Genomic DNA, 24,140 nt, shown 5'->3' with positions numbered 1-24,140 from the left:
CTCTCTGTCGACGCGTCGGGCCGCGCGCTCAGCCACTATCTCGAACTCCTCGTCTTCGTCGGGTAGCTGAGGCAGTCTACACTGCAGTTCCAGGCTGTCGGCGAAAGCCTCGGCCTTTTCCTGGTTCGTGTAAACCACTCCCACATTACCGTGGATTTGGAGGAATTTTACGGCGAGCGGTCGTCTAGCGATTTACAATCGTAGTCACATTTTAAAACTTGCCCAATATTCCCAATCAGCTGATTGGGCTGACCAACCAAATATTTGTCCGCTGAACGACTGACCGGTCGGACCATTCGTTGAACGCAGCCAAGGATATTTAAATTATTATAAAATAAATTTCCTTGGAACGCAGCTTTTATTTCGCCATAACCTATTAAAATTTAATTTCAAAAAAGGATACGTTTCCAATAAATTAAAATATGAATTGTTGAAGGTTGAAGTGAAATAGGGAACACTTAAAAAAATAAGCAAATAAAAAGCTCATTTAATATGTAATTTTAAAAATGTACTAAGTTGTGCATATCTCTAGTTATATTCCTATTATATAAAAATGAACAAGATTAGGTAACATTGGAAAATATAGTTTTATACAAACATGTATGATGAAACAGAGGTTTTAGCTGACTTAGCTGGAATACCAGCCGATCCTCCACTTATGCGTGATGTCTGCCCCCAGTGCTAGTAAGTAAACACAAAGTAATGATAAAATTTTTAATTGCTGCACGTTTTAGTCGCCCCACTACTGTTTGCTACTGTAGTTCGATTCCTAACCCACCACTGTGCCCCAAAAGTAGGGTCATCATCCTGCAACACCCTGCTGAAGAAAAAAGGTGCCTTAGAACTGCCACCATGTTGCAATTAGGCCTACAGGCCGACAGATGCTTAGTTTTTAAGGGCAAGCGTTTTCCAGGTCGTTGGCCCGAACTAAACGTCATTCTGAGTGCCCCAAATACATTATTACTATATCCCAGCCCTGCCGCTGTTGACATTAGAGAAATATCTAGGCGGAGCGACAGTATCTCTTACAACATTGTCATAATCGATGGTACTTGGCCGCAAGCTAAAGCTATATACACTGGAAGCCCCATTTTACACGATATCAAACAGGTCAAATTACTCATAAGTGATACTAGTAATTACATTATAAGAACGCAACCTGCCGATGGATGCCTAAGCACTTTGGAAACTGCAGCTCAAACACTGTCGATTTTAGAGAAGGATGAAATGTACAAAGAGAAACTGTTACAACCCCTGAAGATGATGTGCGACTTTCAGTTACAGAATGGTGCGGTGTCCCATCAGAGTAAAGAGTTTCGAATAAAGAACAATTCATATCCCAAGCTCATAGGCAAACGATTAAATAGGGTGTTAAAAGATGCCGAGCATATGAGAAATTCGTAACATTTGTATTTTTATTACAACGTATCTTTTGTACAGTACACAGGTTAGTTTTTTTTATCAGTAAGTTTACTTAACACTAATTGGTAATAGGAAACAATAACTGCACTATGAATGTAGTTTAATCAAATAAGTAATTATTAATTTTTGCCATAAATAAATTATTTCATAAGTTGAATGCAAAAAAATTTTTTATTTCATATTGTATCGTAAAATACAATTTTACATACTTGATTTTAGTTCAGTAAATACTTTTTTACGGTATTGAGTACCATAATGAAAAATTTTGCTGGACTAGTCCTGTAAAAATTTTTTACCGGAGTAGTCAGTAACATTTTTCTATTAGACCCAACAGTTTTTCCCAATGTATTAGAGATGGGCTAAACTACGCTTTTTGCGGAGCAGTGACACCTGCAACTGTTCCGGCCACTGAGCAGTGACAAATAGCTGCGATTTTTCGGAACAGCTTCTGGTAGCACGTGTATATATTCCTACCGCGATATGTTCCTTTATTTTCTGTGTCACAGTTCATAAATGGACACCTGTCCGCTTAATAGTGGCTAGCATGAGGGATACTTTCGTTATGTCCTGTTTTTCAAGCATGCGCAAACTATCGCAGATTTACCTCAATTTGCTATTTCACATTTAAAATTTGAATTTGATATAGCGTAGTGGTCTATTAGTTTATGTCTTAAGTTAATTACACAGGCAAAATCGGTTGGATACATTTTGCATAATAATTTTGCAATCCAGATTTTGAAAAAAAAATTGCAATTTTCAAAATTTTGTACAGCAAAAACCAAGGCCCTTGGATACTTGAAAATTTAATCACATATGGAAGGGCTCTCAAGCTTTCAAACGCTTTTTGAAAAATTCGAATCTGTCAATTAGGAGAGAGCTCTGGCGCGACATTGGTCAAATTTTTGTACTTATAAACAATTAGAATAACTGTGAATATTCAATCAAATTAAATTTTTTAAACCAGGTTTTAAAAGTTATTGATTTTTTATAATTAATTTATTAATTTAATCATCATTTCTTTTGTGATTAAGATATAATACAAATATTTATTGTTTAAAATATAAGCAAATGAGAAATGAACTCAATATATTACTAAGTTTAGAATATTTATATAAATTTGTTTTTGATCTTTGATAAACAATATACAGGCTGTCTACTATAAGAGGGCCACTCCTATGTATCTCGCTTAATGTACGACACACGTCAAAAATCTTTATATGTTTTTTGTTCCATTTTTTGAGACCTTCATGCTCATAAAAATAAATTTAAGATCCATGGCCAACTTTGTGAGTAATCATAAAAAAAGCAGAAAAGTTTCGAAAGTTTAGGGTCATCTAACTTTTTTATTTTAAGAGATAGAGAAATTTTATTTTAATAAAATTTTATGGCAAAATTGATTTCTTTCACCTGGTATAAACAGATTTTGGAACTATCGTCTGTAAGTTGCAGCGCCCTCTACGCGGGCAAAAAAAAATTTTTATCGAAGTAGGCTATGTCCACAAAATAATTGCTTGTTCTTTCCTCTTTCATGCGATATACTACATGTCGCCTTTATCTTTTATATTTATTACATTTTTTATAATTTTGATATAAAGAAATATAAAAATTTTCGTGTTGCTTATGTTAATGTAAAAATTTGTGTTAAACATAATAACTACAAAAGAATTAATAAATATAATGTACTTCTTTTAAGCGAAATACAGATTTTCTTATTACTTCATTATAGTATTGGTTTTTGCATTAGAGAGAATTAAGCCTTCAACATTGTTCTTTCACAGAGAAAGTAGCTTACGCTAAATCTCGCAAGCTGTAAAAACAAATGTGTTACTCCTTTGACCTCAGTAATGTCATACATAACTAACTCGCGCCATTATTCCATGGCTAGAAATTGGCCTCAATGATTTGGGATCGAGGGGGATTATCTCTCTTTATCCTGCCTTATCTCGTGTAGGCCTGGACAGCCTTCGTAGGTGGGCCCCATCCGTCGTCTACCCCGACCGCAAATGCGGCCGGTGTAGGCGCTTTGTGGGACCTCCTTTTGTCCTGGCTGGGACATAACTAACTGTTGGCTTGAAAACTGTTACAGTTCATTGTTATTTGAAAAACTATCATGTTGAGGTGTCATAAAATAAAAAAGTGTATGTCATTTGAGGAAGACAAAAGCTCTAATTCTACAAGTAGTTATATTTATTATTTTTTTATATTTGGCATGTTTAAAACAATTTCTACATTAACATAAGCAACACGAAAATTTTTATATTTTTTTATATCAAAATTATAAAAAATGTTATAAATATGAAAGATAAAGGCGACATGTAGTATATCGCATGAAAGAGGAAAGAACAAGCAATTATTTTGTGAACATAGCCTACTTCGCTACAATTTTTTTTTGCCCGCGTAGAGAGCGCTGCAATTTACAGACGATAGTTCCAAAATCTGTTTATACCAGGTGAAAGATATCAATTTTGCCATAAAATTTTATGAAAATAAGTTCTCTCTATCTCTTAAAATAAAAAAGTTAGATGACCTTAAACTTTCGGTACTTTTCCGGTTTTTTTATGATTACTCACAAAGTTGGCCATGGACCTCAAATTTGTTTTTATGAGCATAAAGGCCTCAAAAAATGGAACAAAAAACAAATAAAGATTTTTGATGTGCGTCGTATATTAAGTGAGATACATAGAAGTGGCCCTCTTATAGTAGACAGCCTGTATAAGTTTATGCACTTACCTTTGATACGATAAAAAAATAAAGTTGATAATTAAAGGAAGTTTAAAGATAAATAATTATCGAACTTTTGAAAGATCAATAATTATCATAATCATTTAATCAATAATATAATCATTTGAAAATACTCTAATTGTTTTTTTAAATCGCGAGACATCAATTTAAAAAAAAATCAACAAAATCGGACCTCTAGAAACTGAGAGAAAATTTTTAAGGTGGTCATATCCTTGACCGAGAAATAGTGAAATTTCTGGCATTTTTAGGTACTGAAATCTTGAAAAGTAAAACGTGTAGAACAAAAGTAAGCACAAAAATAAAATCCTTGATGTTCTGTTTATTCATTGTTACTATTTAAATTTACTCAAATAAAATTATAACTAAAAAAAAGCGTTTGTAAAACATGCGTTTGCTGTTATCCTAACTCAGCATTTTAAGAATTATTTTCACGTACTTATAAATAAAAATAAACAATTTTATATGTAGGACTAAGCAAGTAAATGTTATAAGAATATTTACATGTGGAGTTATATATAAAAAGTTAGTATTTTCGTAGATTTCAGTACCTAAAACCTTGATGGTTTGATCGTTTTTTGCACCTGTTTATTCATTTTACTGCGGCGTCTTTGAAAATACTCAGGTGGCAAGACATAACATTCCTATTATTTGGTAAGCTTTAGATTATGCGGTTACTAAATGTTTGAAATTATTTTTCTTTGCGGAAAACACTAATTAAAGAATATGGCGTCCTTGCGCGTCGCGGTTTTGAACTCGGCGATTCAATTTCGAGCAGGCCGAAGCGGCCACGCTCTCTACTTCCCCCACCACCACCACCCGTACGATTTTCTTGAATTTCTCGCTTGCATAAATAACTTTAAACACGTTTTAAAGTAAGTTGCCAATGATGAAAAGTATTGCAAACTTAGACCTGATAAGTACTCGGAATACCAAAGGTATTTTTTGAAAAATTAACCCGAATGTCCCAGTACATTTAGTGTAAATGACGGTTAACTTTGATTGGCTATAACTACGTCCCAATTGACCAATCGATCGTTTTTTTTTTAAAAAGCGTCTTTCCAAGAACTTTTAAAACCTATTTTAAAAAATTTGATTTGGTTGAATATTCAAAAAGTTATTCTAATTGTTTATAAGTACAAAAATTCGACCAATGTTTAAACAAGCGCCAGAGCTCGCCTAATTGACGGATTACAATTTTTCAAAAAGCGTTTGAAAGCTTGGGAGCCCTTCTATATGTGATTAAATTTTCAAGTATCTAAAGGCCTTGGTTTTGCTGTGCAAAAATTTTGAAAATTTGGATTGCAAAATTATTATGCAAAAAGTTAAGTCCACATTTTTTTTATGCGCATGGAAAAATGTTCATTTCTAGTGATATTTGAAAGCCAAAAGGCCAAAAATTCTCCGTGGATATACGATACACCCAAATAAGTACTTTTTGAAACAGATAACGTCTGGACTAACCAAAAAATCTTTCGTATGGAATTTCTTTCTACCAACGAATGAAAATAAAGCTTGTTGTTATATGTGCAAGTAAAATATTAGTTGTAAGACTTCAACCACCAATTTAAAAATATACATAAAACGCCAACATCCAACAGTGAGTACAGTGCCATATATTCAAAATTTTTTCGCGAGTGCAACAAAGACAAATGAAAAACAGTCCCATGTTGTTACGGCAAATACCTCGTCTTCAGCAATTCTTCCTGTTACCTCTCAATGAGATATAGTTTCTAACCATTACTGACCCTTAAACAAAGTAAATTACCTTATGGTCCAAAATTAATTGGTATTCATGCTAAAACAAAAATTGACAATAATTTAATGAGACCACACACAATTATCAACCATTCAGTATTGTCGAAGATGTAGGATTCCGGAACTTTGTGAATAATTTAAATCCCTATTCACTACCGAGTAGAAAACTAATTATTAATTCTCTTGCCTTGTTTGTATGAGGAAACATATTGCTAAACTCAAAACATTGTAAAGAACACCCATTTGGTAACAGTAACTACGGATTGTTGGACGTCAATTAATGCAGAAAGTTTTATGACGGTTACAATTCACATTATAACAGAAAATTTTTGGAATTAAGTCAGTGTTATTAGAATGTGTTTCATTTAAAGGCTCACATACCAGTGCAAACTTAGCAGCAGAATTAAATAGAATTATTGTTATATGGGGTCTAGAAAACAAAATTTTATTAGCTATTTCCAACAATGCGGCTAACATTCAAAAAGCTATAAAAGATGATTTAAATTGGAAACATTTTGACTGTTATGTGCACACGTTGAATCTAATAGTACAGGATGGGTTAAAAACAAGTCAACCTCCTTATCATAAAATTGAGGAATTTCATTTTAAACGCAGCACCACTGTTTGCGTTTCTCTCTTAATTTATTTTTTATTTAAATCACCGCGCGTTCCGCGATTTAATTTCATGTTGTCCTTGTCCTCTAACCGAGGGTGGGGAAAAAGACTCGATGAGGGGGAGAAGAGTCTACATTCAATTTTAAAAAGTGTGTGTATGTGAAAGAGCTTTGACCAAGACAGTACGCAACTATACACAACTGAGATCTCAAATTTGGACTAATGGTACATATAAGTGATACACAAAATTGATGCAAGGGTGCTAGTTCCTGCTGCAAGCGAGTGAGCCAACGTAGTGAAACCCTCAAAGGTAAGGGCAACAAAGTCGCCGCAAAACTCTTAGTACATTTTTTTCAAACATCTTTTCCCTAGCATATTCAACCACTGCATTGGTACGATTATTTGACACACAAAAACAGAAAAATTAATTTAAGATGTCATTACAAGGTGGAATTCTACTTTTTATATGATAGATAGAGTTTTAGAACTAGAAGCGGTACGTATGACTATGGCTCTACTTGACAATAGTAGTTTACCAATTATCACCGTTGAAGAATGGAAGCTGCTCAAAGATATTAAAAAGGTCTTTGAACATCTGTGACAAAAATAATAAGTGGGCAAAATTATGTAAACCTTTCATTTGTCATTATTTTAACAAAAGGTCTGGAGAGGGTTTATACGGAAATCCGAAGATGTAATATGCCTCCTTTGGCTCAAAATCTCGCTTCAGAATTTTCGAGAGGGATTCAAAAACAGTTAGGCGATTTGGAAAAAAGTAAAACTCTGCTGGTCATTTTTGGGTCCTCGCTTTAAAAATGTCAAATTTTCTAACAAGTTCTCTACTTGTTTCGAAATTCCAGACTCGGCTAATCGCCTCGTCCGAAAACATCTTACTCGTACTGTAAAAATGTATTTACCACATAATGTAAATTACTACATATTGCCGACTTCGAAAACTAATTTCTGTTGGATTTCTGTTGTTGTTTTTTTTTGATAAATAAAGTGTGTCTTCAAATAGGTGAAATGTCTTTAAAAAAAACAAAAAATGTTGTTGAAAATAACAGTGGTATTCACCTCTGTTTGTGTAACATATTTGAATAAGCCTTACGGAAATTTAGAAAAACCTGATTTTATGCACCTGTAAAGTACCATTTCTGTAATGACAAAATTTTATGAAAAGTTCTGTAAAATGATAAACTGGATAAGTACAAAATTTGAATGTCTTTCGTCCTATTTCAACTTTTTGCTTAATTTCCAAGTTTTTTTGCTAAAGATGTGCTCCTTTATATGAGATAACATAAAATATTATTAAGAAAAATTTCTCAAAAAATTATTATACATACTATGACATGCCAACTTCCAGAATAATAAAATAAATAATAAATAGATATCAAAATATATCTACGATATTAAAATGTTGCACACGTTCATAGTTTCTAGTTTTTAATATTTTGTGGTATCCCATGCAGAAAGACCAATTTCCTAGTGAAAAGGCAAATGGATTTGAAATTGTGGCAAATTTTCTCAAATTAGGAGGGCTAAAATCCAGAAGGCCATTTTTCAATGCCATTTTTTTTTTTTTTTCTTAAAAAAATCAATTTACTTATCTGGGAACAGGACCTTTTTTACTAGTCCTAACTTCACTCTTAATTAATAATGAATTAACTACACATTAATAGGTACTTATAAATTATATTTATTCCATAGTAAGTAAATATTTTTTTTTTAATTGTAACAGAATTTTTTATACATAAGTACATTTGAATTTCCCACTGTAAGAAAACAAATAAAAGGTGGATTTATCATTGTTGCAGAAATTACATTAATAAACGGAAATTTATACCAGCCATGTATTATTTAATTTTGATTTCAGTAAATCATCCATTGAACCGATCCATTTAGAATAGTTGATTGTTACATACATCAAGAGTATAATCTAGAACCCAAATGATTTCGATTTAACCAAAGGAAAAATGTCGCAAAAAAAGTTACAGGATGTATAAAATTTCTTTTTTTATTTCTTGTATTCTGCTTAACTCAGATCCCAGTTAAACGATTTGAGCAAAATTTGCTGTTGCTTAGTTTATCTTCATGAAGTAAGCAGTGATTATGTTATGTTCCTATTAGGTTAAATCATACAGGGCGTTCATTTTACTACAACCCTCTGTAACCTTTTCTTGTATATTTAAATATTTACACACAACTATCAGAAATAGGTAAAGAATCTTATTCTACACAAAAAATGTATACTTATCAAAAGTCAAAATTATTCTCGGGTGTGAAGATATTACAGAAAATATTTATACATACACATACCCCATATTTTTTGGAAATAACTATCCATAACATGACAATTTCCATAGGTTACTATCTAGCTTGTATTTTGCAAAAGTTTGTTTCTGAAAATGCCTCATCATAATGAATTTACGAATTATGAAATGAGAGACATGATAGTGGTACATGTACGGGGACATTTAGTGGACGCGCTGCTAGGAGAACATATGAAAAATTTTATCCGAATTGCAGACAGCCTTCTCACTCAGCCTTCTCATACGTTGTTTGGTTTTTTACTCACCAGATTAGGAGTGAACTGGAAACTTTCGGTCTAATTTACGAAATGGAAGATACATTCAAAAAAGGGTACAAGACGAAGAACAAATTCTAGAAAGAGTAGAAGAAAATTCCGAAATTAGTATTCGTCATTTGTCAGCAGTCACAGTAGTTGTCTGCAAAACCGTTTCAACTATACTCCACACGCAGCAGTTACAATGTTTCCATTTTCACTCTGTACAAAATTTGTTTGAACCAGACCGCCCCCTGAGATTTATATTTTGCGAACGATTTCTTCAACTTGAGAAAATTGCCTTTACAGATGAAGCTGTTTTTGCCCATAAAGGTGTTTTTAATTGGAAAAACTCACGTGTGGAGCGAAGAAAATCCACACGCAATAAAGAGCATCACTTCCAACACGAATTTTCAGTTGTCTGGTGCGGGATTACAGGAAATTTACTACCTACAAGGTTGAACGGCCAAATTTATTTGACAATCCTGTGGCAAGAACTTCCTAGGGCTCTTGAGGCAGTATCCATTAATAATAGACGACAAATGTGGTTCGTGCACGATGATGCCCCTGTTCATTACAGCCATTTGGTGGGAGATCATTCCAAACCGTTGGATTGATCGAGGTAGTGACTTTCTTGGCCTTCTCCGGATTTTAATCCGTTAGACTTTTGGGGTCATTTGAAAGGAATAATTGTTTACAAATCTGTAACACCTAATACGGAGAAGAACTTTGGTATAAAATAAAAGATGCCGTACAACAGGTTAGATGAACATATAATTATTCGTTTCCTATTCTCAATAGTTTCATAAAACGTTTAAGGAAATGTCTAGAGCAAGGGTCGGCAAATGGCAGACTGCGGTCCAGGTCCGGACCGCGGAAGGTAACATACTGGACCGCCAAAAATTTTTTGAAAGCATAAATTACTCAAATAAATTATTTAAAAAATGCTTTTTACGTTTGAGTGCCAACCTTATCATTTTTTCTAGTATTTTACAATTGTGTGAGTGTTTTGAGTTCTTAATGGTTAGTAAGCTGATTAAATTTGAGTCCAAATGAAAATTTGTAAGAAATATAAATTTTTTTCTGGACCTCGTTAAAAATTTTTAAAAGTATCCGGACCCCACCTAAAATTACTTGCCGACCCCTGGTCTAGAGAATGGGGGACACGTAGAACATTTATTATAAATTAGTAGAGTTTTTATTACTGCCACCTTTCAGTTTATTATCTTATTTATTATGTTTATTATAGATACGTAGTTATTTCCACAACTGAGCATAATTTCGACTTTTGGTAGGTATAAATTTTTTGTGTAGAATAAAATTCTCTACCTATTTCTGGTAGTTGCGTGTAAAAATTTAAACATACAAAAAAGTTACAGAAGAATATTCACAAAGGATTGTAGTAAAATGAACACCCTGTATGATTTAACCTTATAGGAACATAATCACTGCATACTTCATGTCGAGAAACTAAGCAACAGCAAATTTTGCTCAAATCGGTTAACTGGATGCTGAGGTAAGGAGAAAACAAGAAATAAAAAAGAAACACCCTGTAACTTGTTTTGCGACATTTTTCGTTTAAGCAAGTTTGGTTAAATCGACACCGTTTGGGTTCTAGATGTATATAATATTCGTTAGGTGACACCCTGTATATTCCTTTATTAAAGGTGATTAAAATGGGACACCCTGTATAAAACATTTCAGTTACACTGATTTCCTCAGAATGTATATGTTTTATTTTTGTACTTTATAAAAGTTTTTGAAAATATTCATAAAAAACATATACGAAACAAGTCATAACATAAATTTTACATCAACATAATGCAATTTAATTTTATAATTTTTTTTTTTTTTGAAGCGTTATGAAGAATACGCTACTAACCAGTAAACCAAGTTCATGATGAAAAATTTAGAGAAAATACACACGGTACATTATACACTAAATTAGGTTCAACTCTCTGAATAAGTAAACAATATCTATTTTGAACAAGCAAAATTGAAAGTTTCAATGGTTTGAATAAAATACTAGACGTGCATATTGGAAACTTGTGTTATTATTGTTAAAATTATTAAAAAACAACATACAAATATACAAAATGAAGAATTCTTAACACTTATACACCGTTCTTGAAATAATACTACTTCCATTTTTCTTGAACACGTTTTAAATGTTCATGTGCCCTCCTGCTAACATTCAACTCACAAAACATTTTATTCAATCCACCAAAATTCATCAAACTCAGTCCTGCCAGACCGAAATATGTGTGCATAGGATCTGGTACAGTATTAACCCATTTGGAGAAACCTCCATATTTATCCTGAGTCATTAGAACATACAGTGGGTTGTTTTTATTGTCATGTATAAACTGATATGCGTCTAGAATTTTTAGTGCTCCGCCGGTCCAGAAAGAATAGCACGTGTCTACGGGTTTGTTAGGCCTTCCGTTGAATCCATAATCGAATCGTAGCAGAAGCCACCTTCGTAAAGCATGGAATTGTGCTTTTGTAAGTCTGTGCAGGTTTTTACTAAGAGCGAGGCATGCTATGGCGCAGAATGTTGAGCCGCAGTGGGACTCCAATTCGGGGCCCTGCCCTATACCCCCATCATATGACTAAAAAGCAAATATTTATAATAATCAAGGATGAATAAGAGTAATAATAATGAAATAAAAAGGTATTTAAATTACTGATTTTATTACGACACAATCTGAACTAGTTGCTGCTGCTTGTGTTCCATGGGGGTCTAATTTTGGACCCCTGTTATTATCTATGTTTATTAATGACATAAGCTGCGCCTTGCTGATGATTTGAAAATTTTTTAAACTAACAATGCTTTGACAGTCTCAAAATTTAATTGAGGAATTAAATACAGGGTGTAATTTTGACTGCAGGTCATACTCATACAGGGGCTTAATTTGATCTTTAGAAACACATATCAATAGTTTATTTTTTCAAATTCTATTGTAAAAACTATTTTTTTAACCTTTTTTTTTTAGTAATTTTCGTACCCCGCTGCTAGACAAGCTAATGTGACCTAAATCAACGGCGTGCTTTAGTCGTAGTGCATGCACAATTCCACACCATTCGCCACAAGTTACTTTTGTTAAGTGGATGTTCGCCATACAAACAGTACCTAACAAGTAACCTAGCAAAAACTCAAGCAGTAATAAATAATGACAAATGAAATACACAAAAATAAATATTCTGTTGATGGCTTCCAGCGATGAAAATCATTTAAATTCACAGTTAGATGTACCGTCTCCAAATGTGGAACAACTGACCCCCTTTGTCACCATTGACCCGTACTATCTCCCTTCACATACACTGTAGATTGCCTACAATTCATGTATTTGTAATACATGATTACAGTGGCAGCGTATACAAGTATTAAAGTGCATTTTAAAAATCTAATTAGAACTCGACTATTTATTTGATTAAAAAAAAATTATTTTAGATTCGTATTCAGGGGAACACGTACTATTACCCTTAAAAAAACTGACCTCCACTTACACTTACACCCTGTATAGCCACATGTAAAACATTTAATTAATATTGAATGAACAAACCAATTTAATTGAATGTTTAAACAATAATTCTTCCAAAAGGTGCTCAAAAAAGGATTTGGAAATGTTAAGAGATTATCAATTAAGCATTCTAAACATGCAAGATATTTTAGCTAAAAAAATAATGTAATTATAGCCTTTTTAAGTTTTTTACGATGTATGTTGTATATTGAAATGTAAAATTTTATTTTACACAAGAAAGATACTCTTGTGGAAATCGCACCATTTCTTAGAAAAATTTATCAAAAATGCCAAGTCATCCAGCTTCTCTGTCTGTCTGGAAATGAATGAAATATACTTTATAGGCCAATCAATAGAGCATTAAATGTGTGATTTTGTGACAAAAATACTAGTAGCAAACGGACTGTGCCATCATATAAAAGACAGTCTGTAGATATATGCTTATAAAGGATGAGTCATTAATAATGGTACTCAGCTTACTGGCAGATTGTTAACGTCAAAATATAGCGATTGAGCCAAACATGCTAAGGCATATTTGGCTCAATCACTCCTTTTCGTTCTACAGAATGTTAAAGTTGAAAAAATATTTTTTATTTTTTGCTATATTTTATGTATGCATGGACCAATTGTTTTGAAAATTTGTAGCTTTACGTTCCTTAAAAAGGTATACTTGTTACAAATTGATAAACTCAACCGTTCTCGAGATACGGACATTTTAATTTTTTTAAATTTGGCGGGAATTAAATTAAAAAAATATTTTTTCCAGAGAAGTAAGAGAATAACGTAATAGAAACTTTCCGCACCGTTGGATTGAACGCGGTAGAGAAGAACCTTGGCCTGCATGTAGCTCTGATTTAAATCTGCTGGATTTTTCTTTTGGTGCTATCTTTAAAAAGACATTATTAATAGTTAAGAACAACTGTGGACAAATATTCAAGAATCAGTTAATATTATCAAACAACATAGAACTTTATTTAATATTAGACAAAATTTAAATAAGTGCATTGAAGTCGGTGGTGGTTGCTTTGAGAATCTTTTATGATTGTTAAGATATGCATAATAAAATTTTCAGTTGCTGTAATAATTGTCTTAATTCTTAATTCAGGTTTGGTATCTTATGACCTGCTAATTTTCTACCTTAAAAAACGTAAAGCTACAAATTTTCAAAGCCATCGGTCCATACATACATAAAATATAGCAAAAAATCAAAAATATTTTTTCAACTTTAACACCCTGTAGAACGAAAAGGAGCAACAATTTATTAAGGCATGTTTAGCTCAATTACTATATTTTGACGTTAACAATCTGCCATTAAGCTGTGTACCATTATTAATGACTCACCCTGTATGCTATACAATTTTATATATTGTTAGTTACAGTATAGTTTAGTACACATTTCTTGTTCTGTTCCTGCATTTTTTGACATTTACGCGAAATCTTGACATTAAACTAAATACAGGGTGTCCGGTAAGTACCTCCTAATCTCTCGGGAGTGTATAGGGGAGGTCAAAATAAAACTAGTCCTTCCTATATTTTTTTTCCTAATGTGCCCCCTATGGGGGGTCAAAGGGGTACCTAGAAATTAACGTTTAGGGTTATAACTTTGAAACCACCCTGTATATTTTAATAAAATTTTCGTACGTTGTATTACACATGGAGCTCTACGATTTGATGCTAAAATCAACTTTTTGCTATTATCAGGTGTCCAGAAACGGACTGGCCCTATCACAATTTTTCTCAAAATTTTGACAGAAGTAATTTTATCAAACTGAAAATATTATTATTAGATACTCTGAAGGTTTTTCTTTAAAAATGGTACTCTTTATTTATTTCGAAAAAATGAACGGTTTGCGAGATAAATCGGTTTTGAAAAAAATTGGTAACAAATACAACAACAATTAAAATTTATTTTTTTACAATAAAATCATTCCCGCTAGTGCCAGCCTACAGATTCACCATAAACATTTACTGGTGGTGAATTAAGGGAATGAATAATGCCGTTTCTTGTAAAATCAACATCTATGACCAAAATACATCTACAAATTATTATTGCTCTTGTCTCCATGGAGTTCTTTTCTATTGTTTTCGTTGTTAGACCCTGTTGATTTTAAAGTACTTGTCAAAGGCGCGTGACAGAATAAAAATTCAATTTTATTGTGGTATTCGTTTTAAGCCGTTAGAAATAACATTTAAAAATGGAAGAATATTCCTGTGCAGAATATGCTGATATGCACCTAATTTATGGGGAAGCATTATGCAACTCCGTGGAGGCAAGAAGACTTTATGAGGAAAGGTTTCCGGGTCGACATTTGCCGAGTCCAAAAACTTTTGAAAGAGTTGATCGTAGTTTAAGAGAAACAGGTAAAAAAAAATAGTGAAAAACGTTAGTGAAACTAATTTCTTCCGAATCCTTTATTTAGGAAGCTTTTTGCCACGCCGTGGTGGAGCAGGAGCCCCGAGGAGAGTACGAGACCCTCATGTAGAGGAACAAATATTGGAAGACGTTGCTAATAATCCTTCAAATAGCATAAGGAAGCTTGCGGCGCAAAACAATGTTACAAAATGGGCTGTACATGAAACTCTGAAAGAACAATTGCTTTACCCGTACCACATCCAAAAAGTACATGCTATGTCTCCAGATGATTATCCAAAAAGACTTCAATACGCCAATTGGTTTTTACAGCATCATATTCGGAATCATAATTTTGGTACATCTATTTTGTTCACCGATGAAGCAGGTTTTACAAGAGACGGCATAATTAATTCGCATAATCTACATGTCTGGGATGAAGAAAACCCTCACGCTTTAGTTCAAACTCGCTACCAACAAAGGTTTATGGTGAATGTGTGGGCTGGCATTATCGGGAATCATTTGATTGGTCCATTTATTCTGGAGCAAAGACTTAATGGTGCTCTTTATTTGCAATTTTTAGAGGAAAATCTAAATATTTTGTTAGAAGAAGTGCCCCTTCAAATAAGAACTGAAATGTGGTACATGCATGACGGTGCACCACCCCACTTTGATCGTTTAGTACGTCAACATCTGACGAATGTTTTTGGTGATCGATGGATAGGTCGAGGCGGACCTGTATTATGGCCACCTAGGTCGCCCGACCTAAACCCATTAGACTTTTTTCTGTGGGGTCATTTAAAAAATAACGTTTATTCAACACCCGTAAATAGTAGAGAGGAACTTCTGCTGAGGCTAACACAGAACTGTGACCATCTCCGCAATAATCACGGAATATTATTTCAAGTGCACCGGGAAAACATTCGTAGGATTAGAAAGTGCATTGAAGTACGGGGTGCTCATTTTGAACATCTACCGAAGTAACATTTAGGTACCTTTGTTCATTGTTGAATGTTCTTTGTTGCATGTCTTGTAAGTAAGTTATTTTTCAAATGTTATTTTTAATTGGTCACTACTTGCTCATAAAGTATAGCCAACCCGTTCAAAGATTTCTGGACTTGATAAAGTTAAAGAAATTAAATGCATGAAATAATATGTAAAAAAAATAAATTTTAATTGTTGTTTTTGTTACCAATTTTTTTCAAAACCGATTTATCTCGCAAACCGTTCATTTTTTCGAAATAAATAAAGAGTACCATTTTTAAAGAAAAACCTTCAGAGTATCTAATAATAATATTTTCAGTTTGATAAAATTACTTCTGTCAAAATTTTGAGAAAAATTGTGATAGGGCCAGTCCGTTTCTGGACACCTGATAATAGCAAAAAGTTGATTTTAGCATCAAATCGTAGAGCTCCATGTGTAATACAACGTACGAAAATTTTATTAAAATATACAGGGTGGTTTCAAAGTTATAACCCTAAACGTTAATTTCTAGGTACCCCTTTGACCCCCCATAACTCCATTAGGGGCACATTAGGAAAAAAATTATAGGAAGGACTAGTTTTATTTTGACCTCTCCTATACACTCCCGAGAGATTAGGAGGTACTTACCGGACACCCTGTATACGTGAATTTGAAAGCTTCCTTACAAAATGTACTTATCTGTTCCAAAGAATACATATTTAGGTGTCCTTGTATACCGCTAAGGAAATTTCATTACATTTTGTAAGTTGTTTGAACAAATTTACAATAAAAAATTGTTTTTCTCGAAAATGTTTGCGACATTCCTCGTTTTATTCCTGTACCCTTCATAATAATATTCAAACGAAATATTTTGCAATAATATTTACCTATTGGCAGATGTAGATGCTTCTGCTATATTGGAGTAATCACACTGGTATTATTTACTATGTGTCACCACTTACAATAATATTAAACTATACTATAACAATATTCAAAATTATATACGTGGTGTGCCATTTAACACTCCCGTTGCCAATATCTCCGAAATAAAGAAATTTATTTTAGTTCCGGAAATAGGGGTATTTCTGTATAGATGGCGTGGCGATACTAAAAAATTTGTTGATCCCTGGAATGTGGATATATAGTGCATCTGAAAGATCGTTCAATTTTGAGTAATTTTTGTAATATAATGTTTTTCCCTATATTTACTTGTTTTCGAGATATGTTGATTTCAATATGCAATGTATGGAAAATCTATTATTTTATTTAAACCACACTGAGACAAAATATTCTTCTAAAATAATGTTAATATTGTTATAATGGCTTTATTCACATCACATACTAGCTAACAAACAATGAATTATAAAAAAAAACTAATGATCAACTACAGTAAAAAAAATTATACAGTGGTAAATCTTATAAGGGGCAAAGACGAACCGTATTTTATCAAAAATTATTAAAAAATGCAGTCATAAGTGGCTCATGTCATTTGTTTAAAATAAACATGTATCACAGATGACACATATTAGTTTTCCAATAATTAGTTTTATCATCTTGTCTTTCAATTTAACTCTACTAGTTAAGATTTACCATTGTACAATTTTTTTTCTGTAGTTGAGCATTTGTTTTTTTTTTTATAATTTATTGATTGTTAGTTAGTACGTGGTGTGATTAAAATCTTTATAACAATATTTTAAAAGAATATTTTGTTTCGGTGTGGTTTAGATAAAATAATAGATTTTCCTGTTACATCATACCTTGCATATTGAAGTCGACATGTCTTGAAAACAAGTAAATATTGGGAAAAACTATATTACAAAAATTACTAAAAATTTAACGATTTTACAGATGGAGTACATTTCCACGTTCCAGGGTACAAAAAATTTTTTAGTATCGCCACGCCATATACAGGGTGGTCCACAACCAATGGTACATAGTGCAACGGCGAATTCCTGACATCAAAATATTACGATCTAACCAAATTGTCCTATTCCGAAAGTTGATATTAAGAAAGATACAGGGTGTCAAAGTTGAAATTTTATTATCGACTTTTCCCAACTGCTCCTAAACAAAAAGACACTACGCCACAAAAATTGGTATCGGAAGGTTTTTTTATATGAGAAATCTAAATTTTTCACTAATTTTGATCCCACTGATAGAGGGCGCCATCTACAGCATATTGAGCACATTTAAAATAGCAGAACTTTTTTTCGCTCGGTATATCAATTTGACTATTACGGAAATCGATTCTCCTAAATTTTGTACACAAAAAAGTTATACTTCTTTGATATCGCTAGAGGTAACCGTTACCGAGATAATCGCATTTGAATTTGCCAATGCAACCTTATCCGTGTGGTTCATGAATGCCTAGTAGTACCCATTTAACTATTTAACTTATTCAGTAATCTGATTTTAATTCAGTAAAAATTTTTATTGGTGATTAATGAAGAATAAAAGCTAGAAGCACATATTAAATTAGACAAATAAAACACCAAGTTGAACATATTTATTTAAATAAAAATAAAATTAGACAAATATGCAAAAATGTCCCTAGAAATAATAAAGAATAACATTAATATTATTAATGATTGAAAAAGATATTTAAAAGATTAATAAAAAAAAAGATCGCCTTTCCTTAACAAATGTTCGAAGTGATGTCCATTTACCTCGATGCATTTGGTAACACGTTTGTTCATTGATCGTTTGATTTTAAAATATAAATTGTCATTTCGAAAAGATTCCGAAGCATTTCTGATTCGCTGTCATAATTTTTCACGAGTATGCACTGTATCTTGGTATACCAGCGATTTTAAGTAACCCCACACGCAAAAATCGAGGGGGTTAAAATCTGGGCTCCTCGCTGGCCAAAGTGTTTGGCTTCCACGACCAATCCAACAATCAGGAAATTGATGGTTTAAGTAATTTCTAACATGTACTGAAAAATGTGCTGGAGCTCCATCCTGCATGAAGTACATATTTTGTCGTACATTCAGTGGCAAATCATCCAAGAAATGCACAAAATCAGTTCGTAGAAAATTTAAATACGATTCACCATTTAAATTTGGCGGTAACTCATATGGTCCCAAAAAATAATTATCGATTATTCCACACCAAACATTTATTTTAAATTCATGTTGAAAGTGTCGTTCGGTTATTAAATGTGGATTTTCTATGTCCCACATGTTTATTTCTAAAAATAAATACTCCGCGACGAGTAAATGTCGCTTCGTCTGTGAACAGAATCTTACTTACAAACGTAGGATCGACATTTTGCTTGGTTTGAAAGAAACGTGCAAACTCTAGCCGGGCTGGAAAATCGGGATCAAGAAGATTCTGGACAGGAGTAAAATGATAAGGGTACAACTTTTCTTTCTTGAAAATTCATAAAACCGATGACTTGCTCACTCCCACCAAGAGAGCCGTATGTTTTGAACTTATTTCTCCATTTTCTGCAACACGGACCAAAATTTCCTCTTCCTGCTCTGGAGCAATAGTTCTGTGATGACCTGCAATATCACGTTTAGGTCGAAATGAGCCAGTTTCTCCTAATCTGTTGTAAATATTCTTAAATATTTTGAAATCTGGCTGCCTTCTGTTCGGATACATCGCCAAATATCGGCGATGAGCCCTACGTCCATTAAAATTTTCCTGCGCGTATACGCATACCATATCTCTCATTTCAATATTAGAGAAAAAGTAATGTCTGGGCATTTTTCCCTTAAAAATTAAAAAAAAAATTAGAAAACTTTCAGAATGTTGCACACAACGCGTTGCAATGTTTGACAGAAGCTAAATTTAAAAGCGTTATTCATTACTTTAATTTTAATCATAGCCTACTTTCAAAAAATTAATATATTTCCATTAGAACGTGCACATGCTTAAGTAATTGCATTGGCACATTCAAATGCGATTATCTCGGTAACAGTTACCTCTAGCGATATGAAAGAAGTATAACTTTTTTGTGTACAAAATTTAGGAGAATCGATTTCCGTAATAGTCAAATTGATATACCGAGCGAAACAAAAGTTCTGCTATTTTAAATGTGCTCAGTATGCTGTAGATGGCTCAAAATTAGTGAGAAATTTAGATTTCTCGTATTAAAAAGCCTTCCGATACCAATTTTTGTGGCGTTGCGTCGTTTTGTTTAGGAGCAGTTGGGAAAAGTAGATAAAATTTCAACTTTAACACCCTGTATCTTTCTTAATATCAACTTTCGGAATAGGACAATTTGGTTAGATTGTAATATTTTGATGTCAGGAATTCGCCGTTGCACTATGTACCATTAGTCGTGGACCACCCTGTATACAGAAACCAACCTCAGTTTCCGAAACTAAAATAAATTTCTTCATTTCGGAGATATTGTCAGCGGGAGTGTTAAATGGTACACCCTGTATATCCACTACTCCTCATCTCCCGATCTTCCTCCACTACTCGAACGCGTACGCGCACTCGGCCGTTTTTGAGCATATTTGGAGGAATTTTTCACCTATTTCGCATCATTTTATCAGAAATTTAGAATAAACGTTTTGTAATATTATACTTCTACTTTTAAAATCCGGCTGAAAAATTAAAATTGGACCATCCTCAAATGCATCCAGAAATTTTTCAAAATAGTCCAAAAAATTTAAATTGTGATTGTGCTAATACTAATGGTACGACAGCACCTGCTTTGTGCACACAAAGTACATATAATTCATTACTTTTGTGCATAGGGTCAACTCTACATGTTAAAAAATGGCAGAGTAATGAATTTAAAAAAAAAAAATGCTAAATTTCCCGGTTTTTCCGGGTTTTCTTCGTATCTAATTATTGGATCGGATCTATTGCCCTTTCGTTTTATTCGTATTTCGATTATCTACAAATTGTCTTTTTATAGCATTCAGATTGCGTCGGTAATTTAGGTTTTATAAGCAAAAAACTAAAAAGTGTTTTTTGCATAAAAATGTTTATAAAAAATTTATTAATTTATAATTAACTGGAGTAGGAAACTATAAGTATATATCTATAGACTGTCTTTTATATGATGGCACAGTCCGTTTGCTACTAGTATTTTTGTCACAAACAAAATCTGTATTGATTGGCCTATTTAAAAGTGGTCCCCTCGGTTGAAAATAAACCAATTTAAATTAAGTTACCTTAATTAAAGTGGAAACAAAAAAATTTTTTGATTGCCGATAACTTCAAAGAAGCAAAATTGTACAAAGATAATTTGAGTTAACCATTTTAGTTCCATCCAATGAAGCTATCTTTGCAGTCCCATTTGTTTCCAGACAACTAATTAAAAATAAATAAGACTTTTCATATGAACATTTGCTCCCTTTTTCCGATACAGGATGATCAAGTTTTTATTTTCCCTACTACTGAAAATTGCAAGTTTTGTCTTATAAATGGGTTTTTGTGTATTGCGAATATAAACTCGATTTGAAAAGGGAAATACAATTAAAGAAATCAATGATACATTAGAAAATGAACAAGGAATACTTACTATACTTTTTAAAATAAAATTGACCATTAATTCCACATCAATTGCACTCCAATCATCTAATATATAACAAATACATGCAGCACAAAACACAAACCGCATGTCGTCCTCTACCCCATCTTTTGCCCCTTTAAATGACCCGTTTGGCAGTTGTAGCGCCCTTAGACCTAGAAGTGCAATATTCTATTTATTGTCTGCCTCATTCAATTTTGATTACAAAAAAAAACTTCTAATTACTTACTGTTGAGTATTGCTTTTCTATTGACTCTACTTAGATTGTCGCCTAAAATAATTAAGGAGTTAAGACATGAATAAGTATTCGCGATGTGTGCCCATTTATAAGGGGAATTTTTTCCCTGGTTTTCTTTGGTAATTAATGTTGTAGATCCCTGGAAACCGCTAACTAATTCTAAAAGAATGTGTACATTAGTTTGGATAACACTGCAATTGTTCACATACTACCTTTTTCATTAACTACTTGTAGCGAGTAAATCCAATCAATAATATACTGTTTCCTTTGTTCGGTTAAACTGTCCAGTTGATTAAGTAAATCAAGGCCCGATAATGCAAAGTACATTAAAACTGATCTAAAAGTAAATTAATTTGTATTTTACAGTTATTGCAAGAAAATTTTAAAGCATTTCTATATCTGATTATTAAAATGCTAAATTGTGTGGCTTTTATATTCTAAGATAGTTATGTACTTTAATTATAGGTACATTAAAATGAACATGAAATGTTAATAATAGTTTTTAAACATAACTGCAAAGTTTAGATAAGAACTTTTGCTACCTGTTGGTTTCCATAGAGCTTATATTTGGTAATTTGCCATTCAATACAAATAATAAATACTTTTTATGAAGATCTGGAGTAAATTCCAATGTATGTTTAACTTCCATACTTATTTATTATCTAAAACATGAAAATTTCTACATTAATTAATAGAAGCAAATATTTTGAGCCACACCTCCTTTGCCGAATTACGAATCAAACTTTAAATCCAGTTTTTAATTGATTCTAAAAAAGTAGATCATGAATTTCTGAGAAAATTTCACATTAATTTTTCAGAACCGATGTAAAATACTCAGTATATATAAATGAAAAATAAGGGCTCAAAACATAGTTAAAAAAATTAATTTTAAATGCGAAAATTTGACAGACGTCATCGTCATCCGTCATTACCACTGGCCCATTGACGACCATAAAAGATTTTTCATTTATCTTTCTTTTATCTTCATCGTTCATGGGTCAATTCATGGAGACTACCACAGATCAAGAAAAGACATAGATACATAATTTATACCTATGTGGCTTGAAGCCAAAATAGTTCATCGGAAGGGTGAGGAAGTTGTGTTTACATTCCCTCATGGGCAGTGGCGTATCATTTTATAGGGGCTGATTGCAACTAAAATAACAAGTTTAATAATTATAATTGTAAATTTTATTTTCCGCAGATAAACTAGGGAAAATATGGTGTAATAGGTATGTTAAGAAAGCGTGTTTTATTTCTTAAGGTATCTATGAGATTATTTAACTTTTCTTCAACCTATTTTATTACTTATGAACTTCACAGTCCCCTACATTTACTTCTTCCTGGAATACGGTTGAGATGATCTACTGACACAATTTTACTCTCATTTATATACAAAAGGAATGATACATTTCATCATACTCTTAAGCTGTTAATTAATATGATTTTCACGAGATTTTAACAAAACAAAGTATTTAAATTCCATTTGGGTAGGTATATCCTAGTTTTAATTTTAATAGCTTATGACACGGTGTAAAATTTGGTATCAACTCTTACATAGAATTTATAAAATTTGTATATAGGAAACTAAAAGATTGACCATATTTTAAAATTATAATTCATTTTTATAGAGTCGGTCCATTAACCCTACCTATCACAAACACATATGTGTGAATTTATATAAAAAACTAAAAATTAGAACAGGTTTAAATATATATTTTATATAGAATTACATGTAGATTTTTACATTGCGTGTTACGGCTATATTACTGGAGTTAAAGTTTGTCCCTAATAAAGCTGTCAATTGGTTTATTTTTTAGGTTGTCTCTATCGAATGAATGTTATGAATGAAAAAAGACAACCATATTACTCAAATAGAAATTTATTGATTATGAAATAAAATATTTTTTGTTAACTTATGCTTTATCCTAAGAATATTATCCTGCATTTTATTACAAAAGTGGTCAGAGCATATATAGGTATATACAGATATTGTTTCTGTATATGGAATTCCTAAGCTTCTAAACCACTGTCTTCTAATTAGAAGATTTTTCGGAAATCTGTAACATATAAAAAAATCTATTAAATGTTTTACGCCTTGGTTTATCTGATTTACTAATGCTTTTTGGCACTTAAATTTTGTCAAAGCGAAATATTTAAATTTAACCCCAACAGCTTGTTTTATTGCTACGTCTATGATTATTGTTACTTATGGAACGATCGTTGATTTTGTTTCATTTGGTACATATTGCAAATATAGCACTTCTTCGGCATTGTTCAACACTTTTTTCACTGGAAAAAATCTTACTAACAAGCACGAAATCATTAAAAACGCAAAAACATTAGATTACACTACGAAACACAACAATGGCGAACTCGAATTTTCTGGAAAATGTCAAAATTTGAGCGTAAAAGTGGCGCGAAACTTAAATGAACCAATCACAACACGGGGAATAGTAAATATAAACATGAA

At 32.4% G+C, this 24,140-nt stretch overlaps 2 protein-coding genes and 1 long non-coding RNA gene across 4 annotated transcripts; 1 reads left to right on the top strand and 2 right to left on the bottom strand.

Moving 5' to 3' along the window:
• The first annotated feature begins 295 nt into the window (after nucleotides 1-295).
• LOC108915399 (DTW domain-containing protein 2) lies at nucleotides 296-1,586 on the top strand. 2 transcript variants are annotated; one of them, XM_018721420.2, is made up of 3 exons: nucleotides 297-567; nucleotides 624-684; nucleotides 735-1,586. In XM_018721420.2, exons 2-3 carry the CDS (start codon nucleotides 659-661, stop codon nucleotides 1,402-1,404), a joined length of 696 nt encoding a protein of 231 aa, XP_018576936.1. In that variant the 5' UTR covers nucleotides 297-567; nucleotides 624-658; the 3' UTR covers nucleotides 1,405-1,586. The 2 variants fall into 2 exon arrangements, with proteins under 2 accessions (XP_018576935.1, XP_018576936.1); XM_018721419.2 differs by having other exon boundaries at nucleotides 296-684.
• Nucleotides 1,587-11,131: 9,545 nt separating this feature from the next.
• Nucleotides 11,132-22,595, bottom strand: LOC108915398 (geranylgeranyl transferase type-1 subunit beta). Its single transcript, XM_018721418.1, has 6 exons — nucleotides 22,385-22,595; nucleotides 22,210-22,329; nucleotides 21,880-22,004; nucleotides 21,659-21,826; nucleotides 21,421-21,584; nucleotides 11,132-11,709 (listed from the first exon to the last, which is right to left on the bottom strand). The coding sequence occupies exons 2-6, from the start codon at nucleotides 22,314-22,316 to the stop codon at nucleotides 11,236-11,238; spliced, it is 1,038 nt and encodes a 345-aa protein (XP_018576934.1). The 5' UTR covers nucleotides 22,317-22,329; nucleotides 22,385-22,595; the 3' UTR covers nucleotides 11,132-11,235.
• A 938-nt stretch (nucleotides 22,596-23,533) lies between these two features.
• LOC111692353 lies at nucleotides 23,534-24,130 on the bottom strand. Its single transcript, XR_002763208.1, has 2 exons — nucleotides 23,877-24,130; nucleotides 23,534-23,727 (listed from the first exon to the last, which is right to left on the bottom strand). It is a non-coding gene; the product is annotated as an uncharacterized LOC111692353 (long non-coding RNA).
• Nucleotides 24,131-24,140: the final 10 nt, after the last annotated feature.

The sequence above is a fragment of the Anoplophora glabripennis genome, unplaced genomic scaffold (genome assembly GCF_000390285.2).
Source record: "Anoplophora glabripennis isolate ALB-LARVAE unplaced genomic scaffold, Agla_2.0 scaffold1374, whole genome shotgun sequence".
In the NCBI taxonomy this organism is placed as follows: Eukaryota; Metazoa; Arthropoda; class Insecta; order Coleoptera; family Cerambycidae; genus Anoplophora; species Anoplophora glabripennis.
The sequence above is the reverse complement of the archived record's forward strand: the minus strand, read 5'-3'. Positions and strand labels throughout refer to the sequence as shown.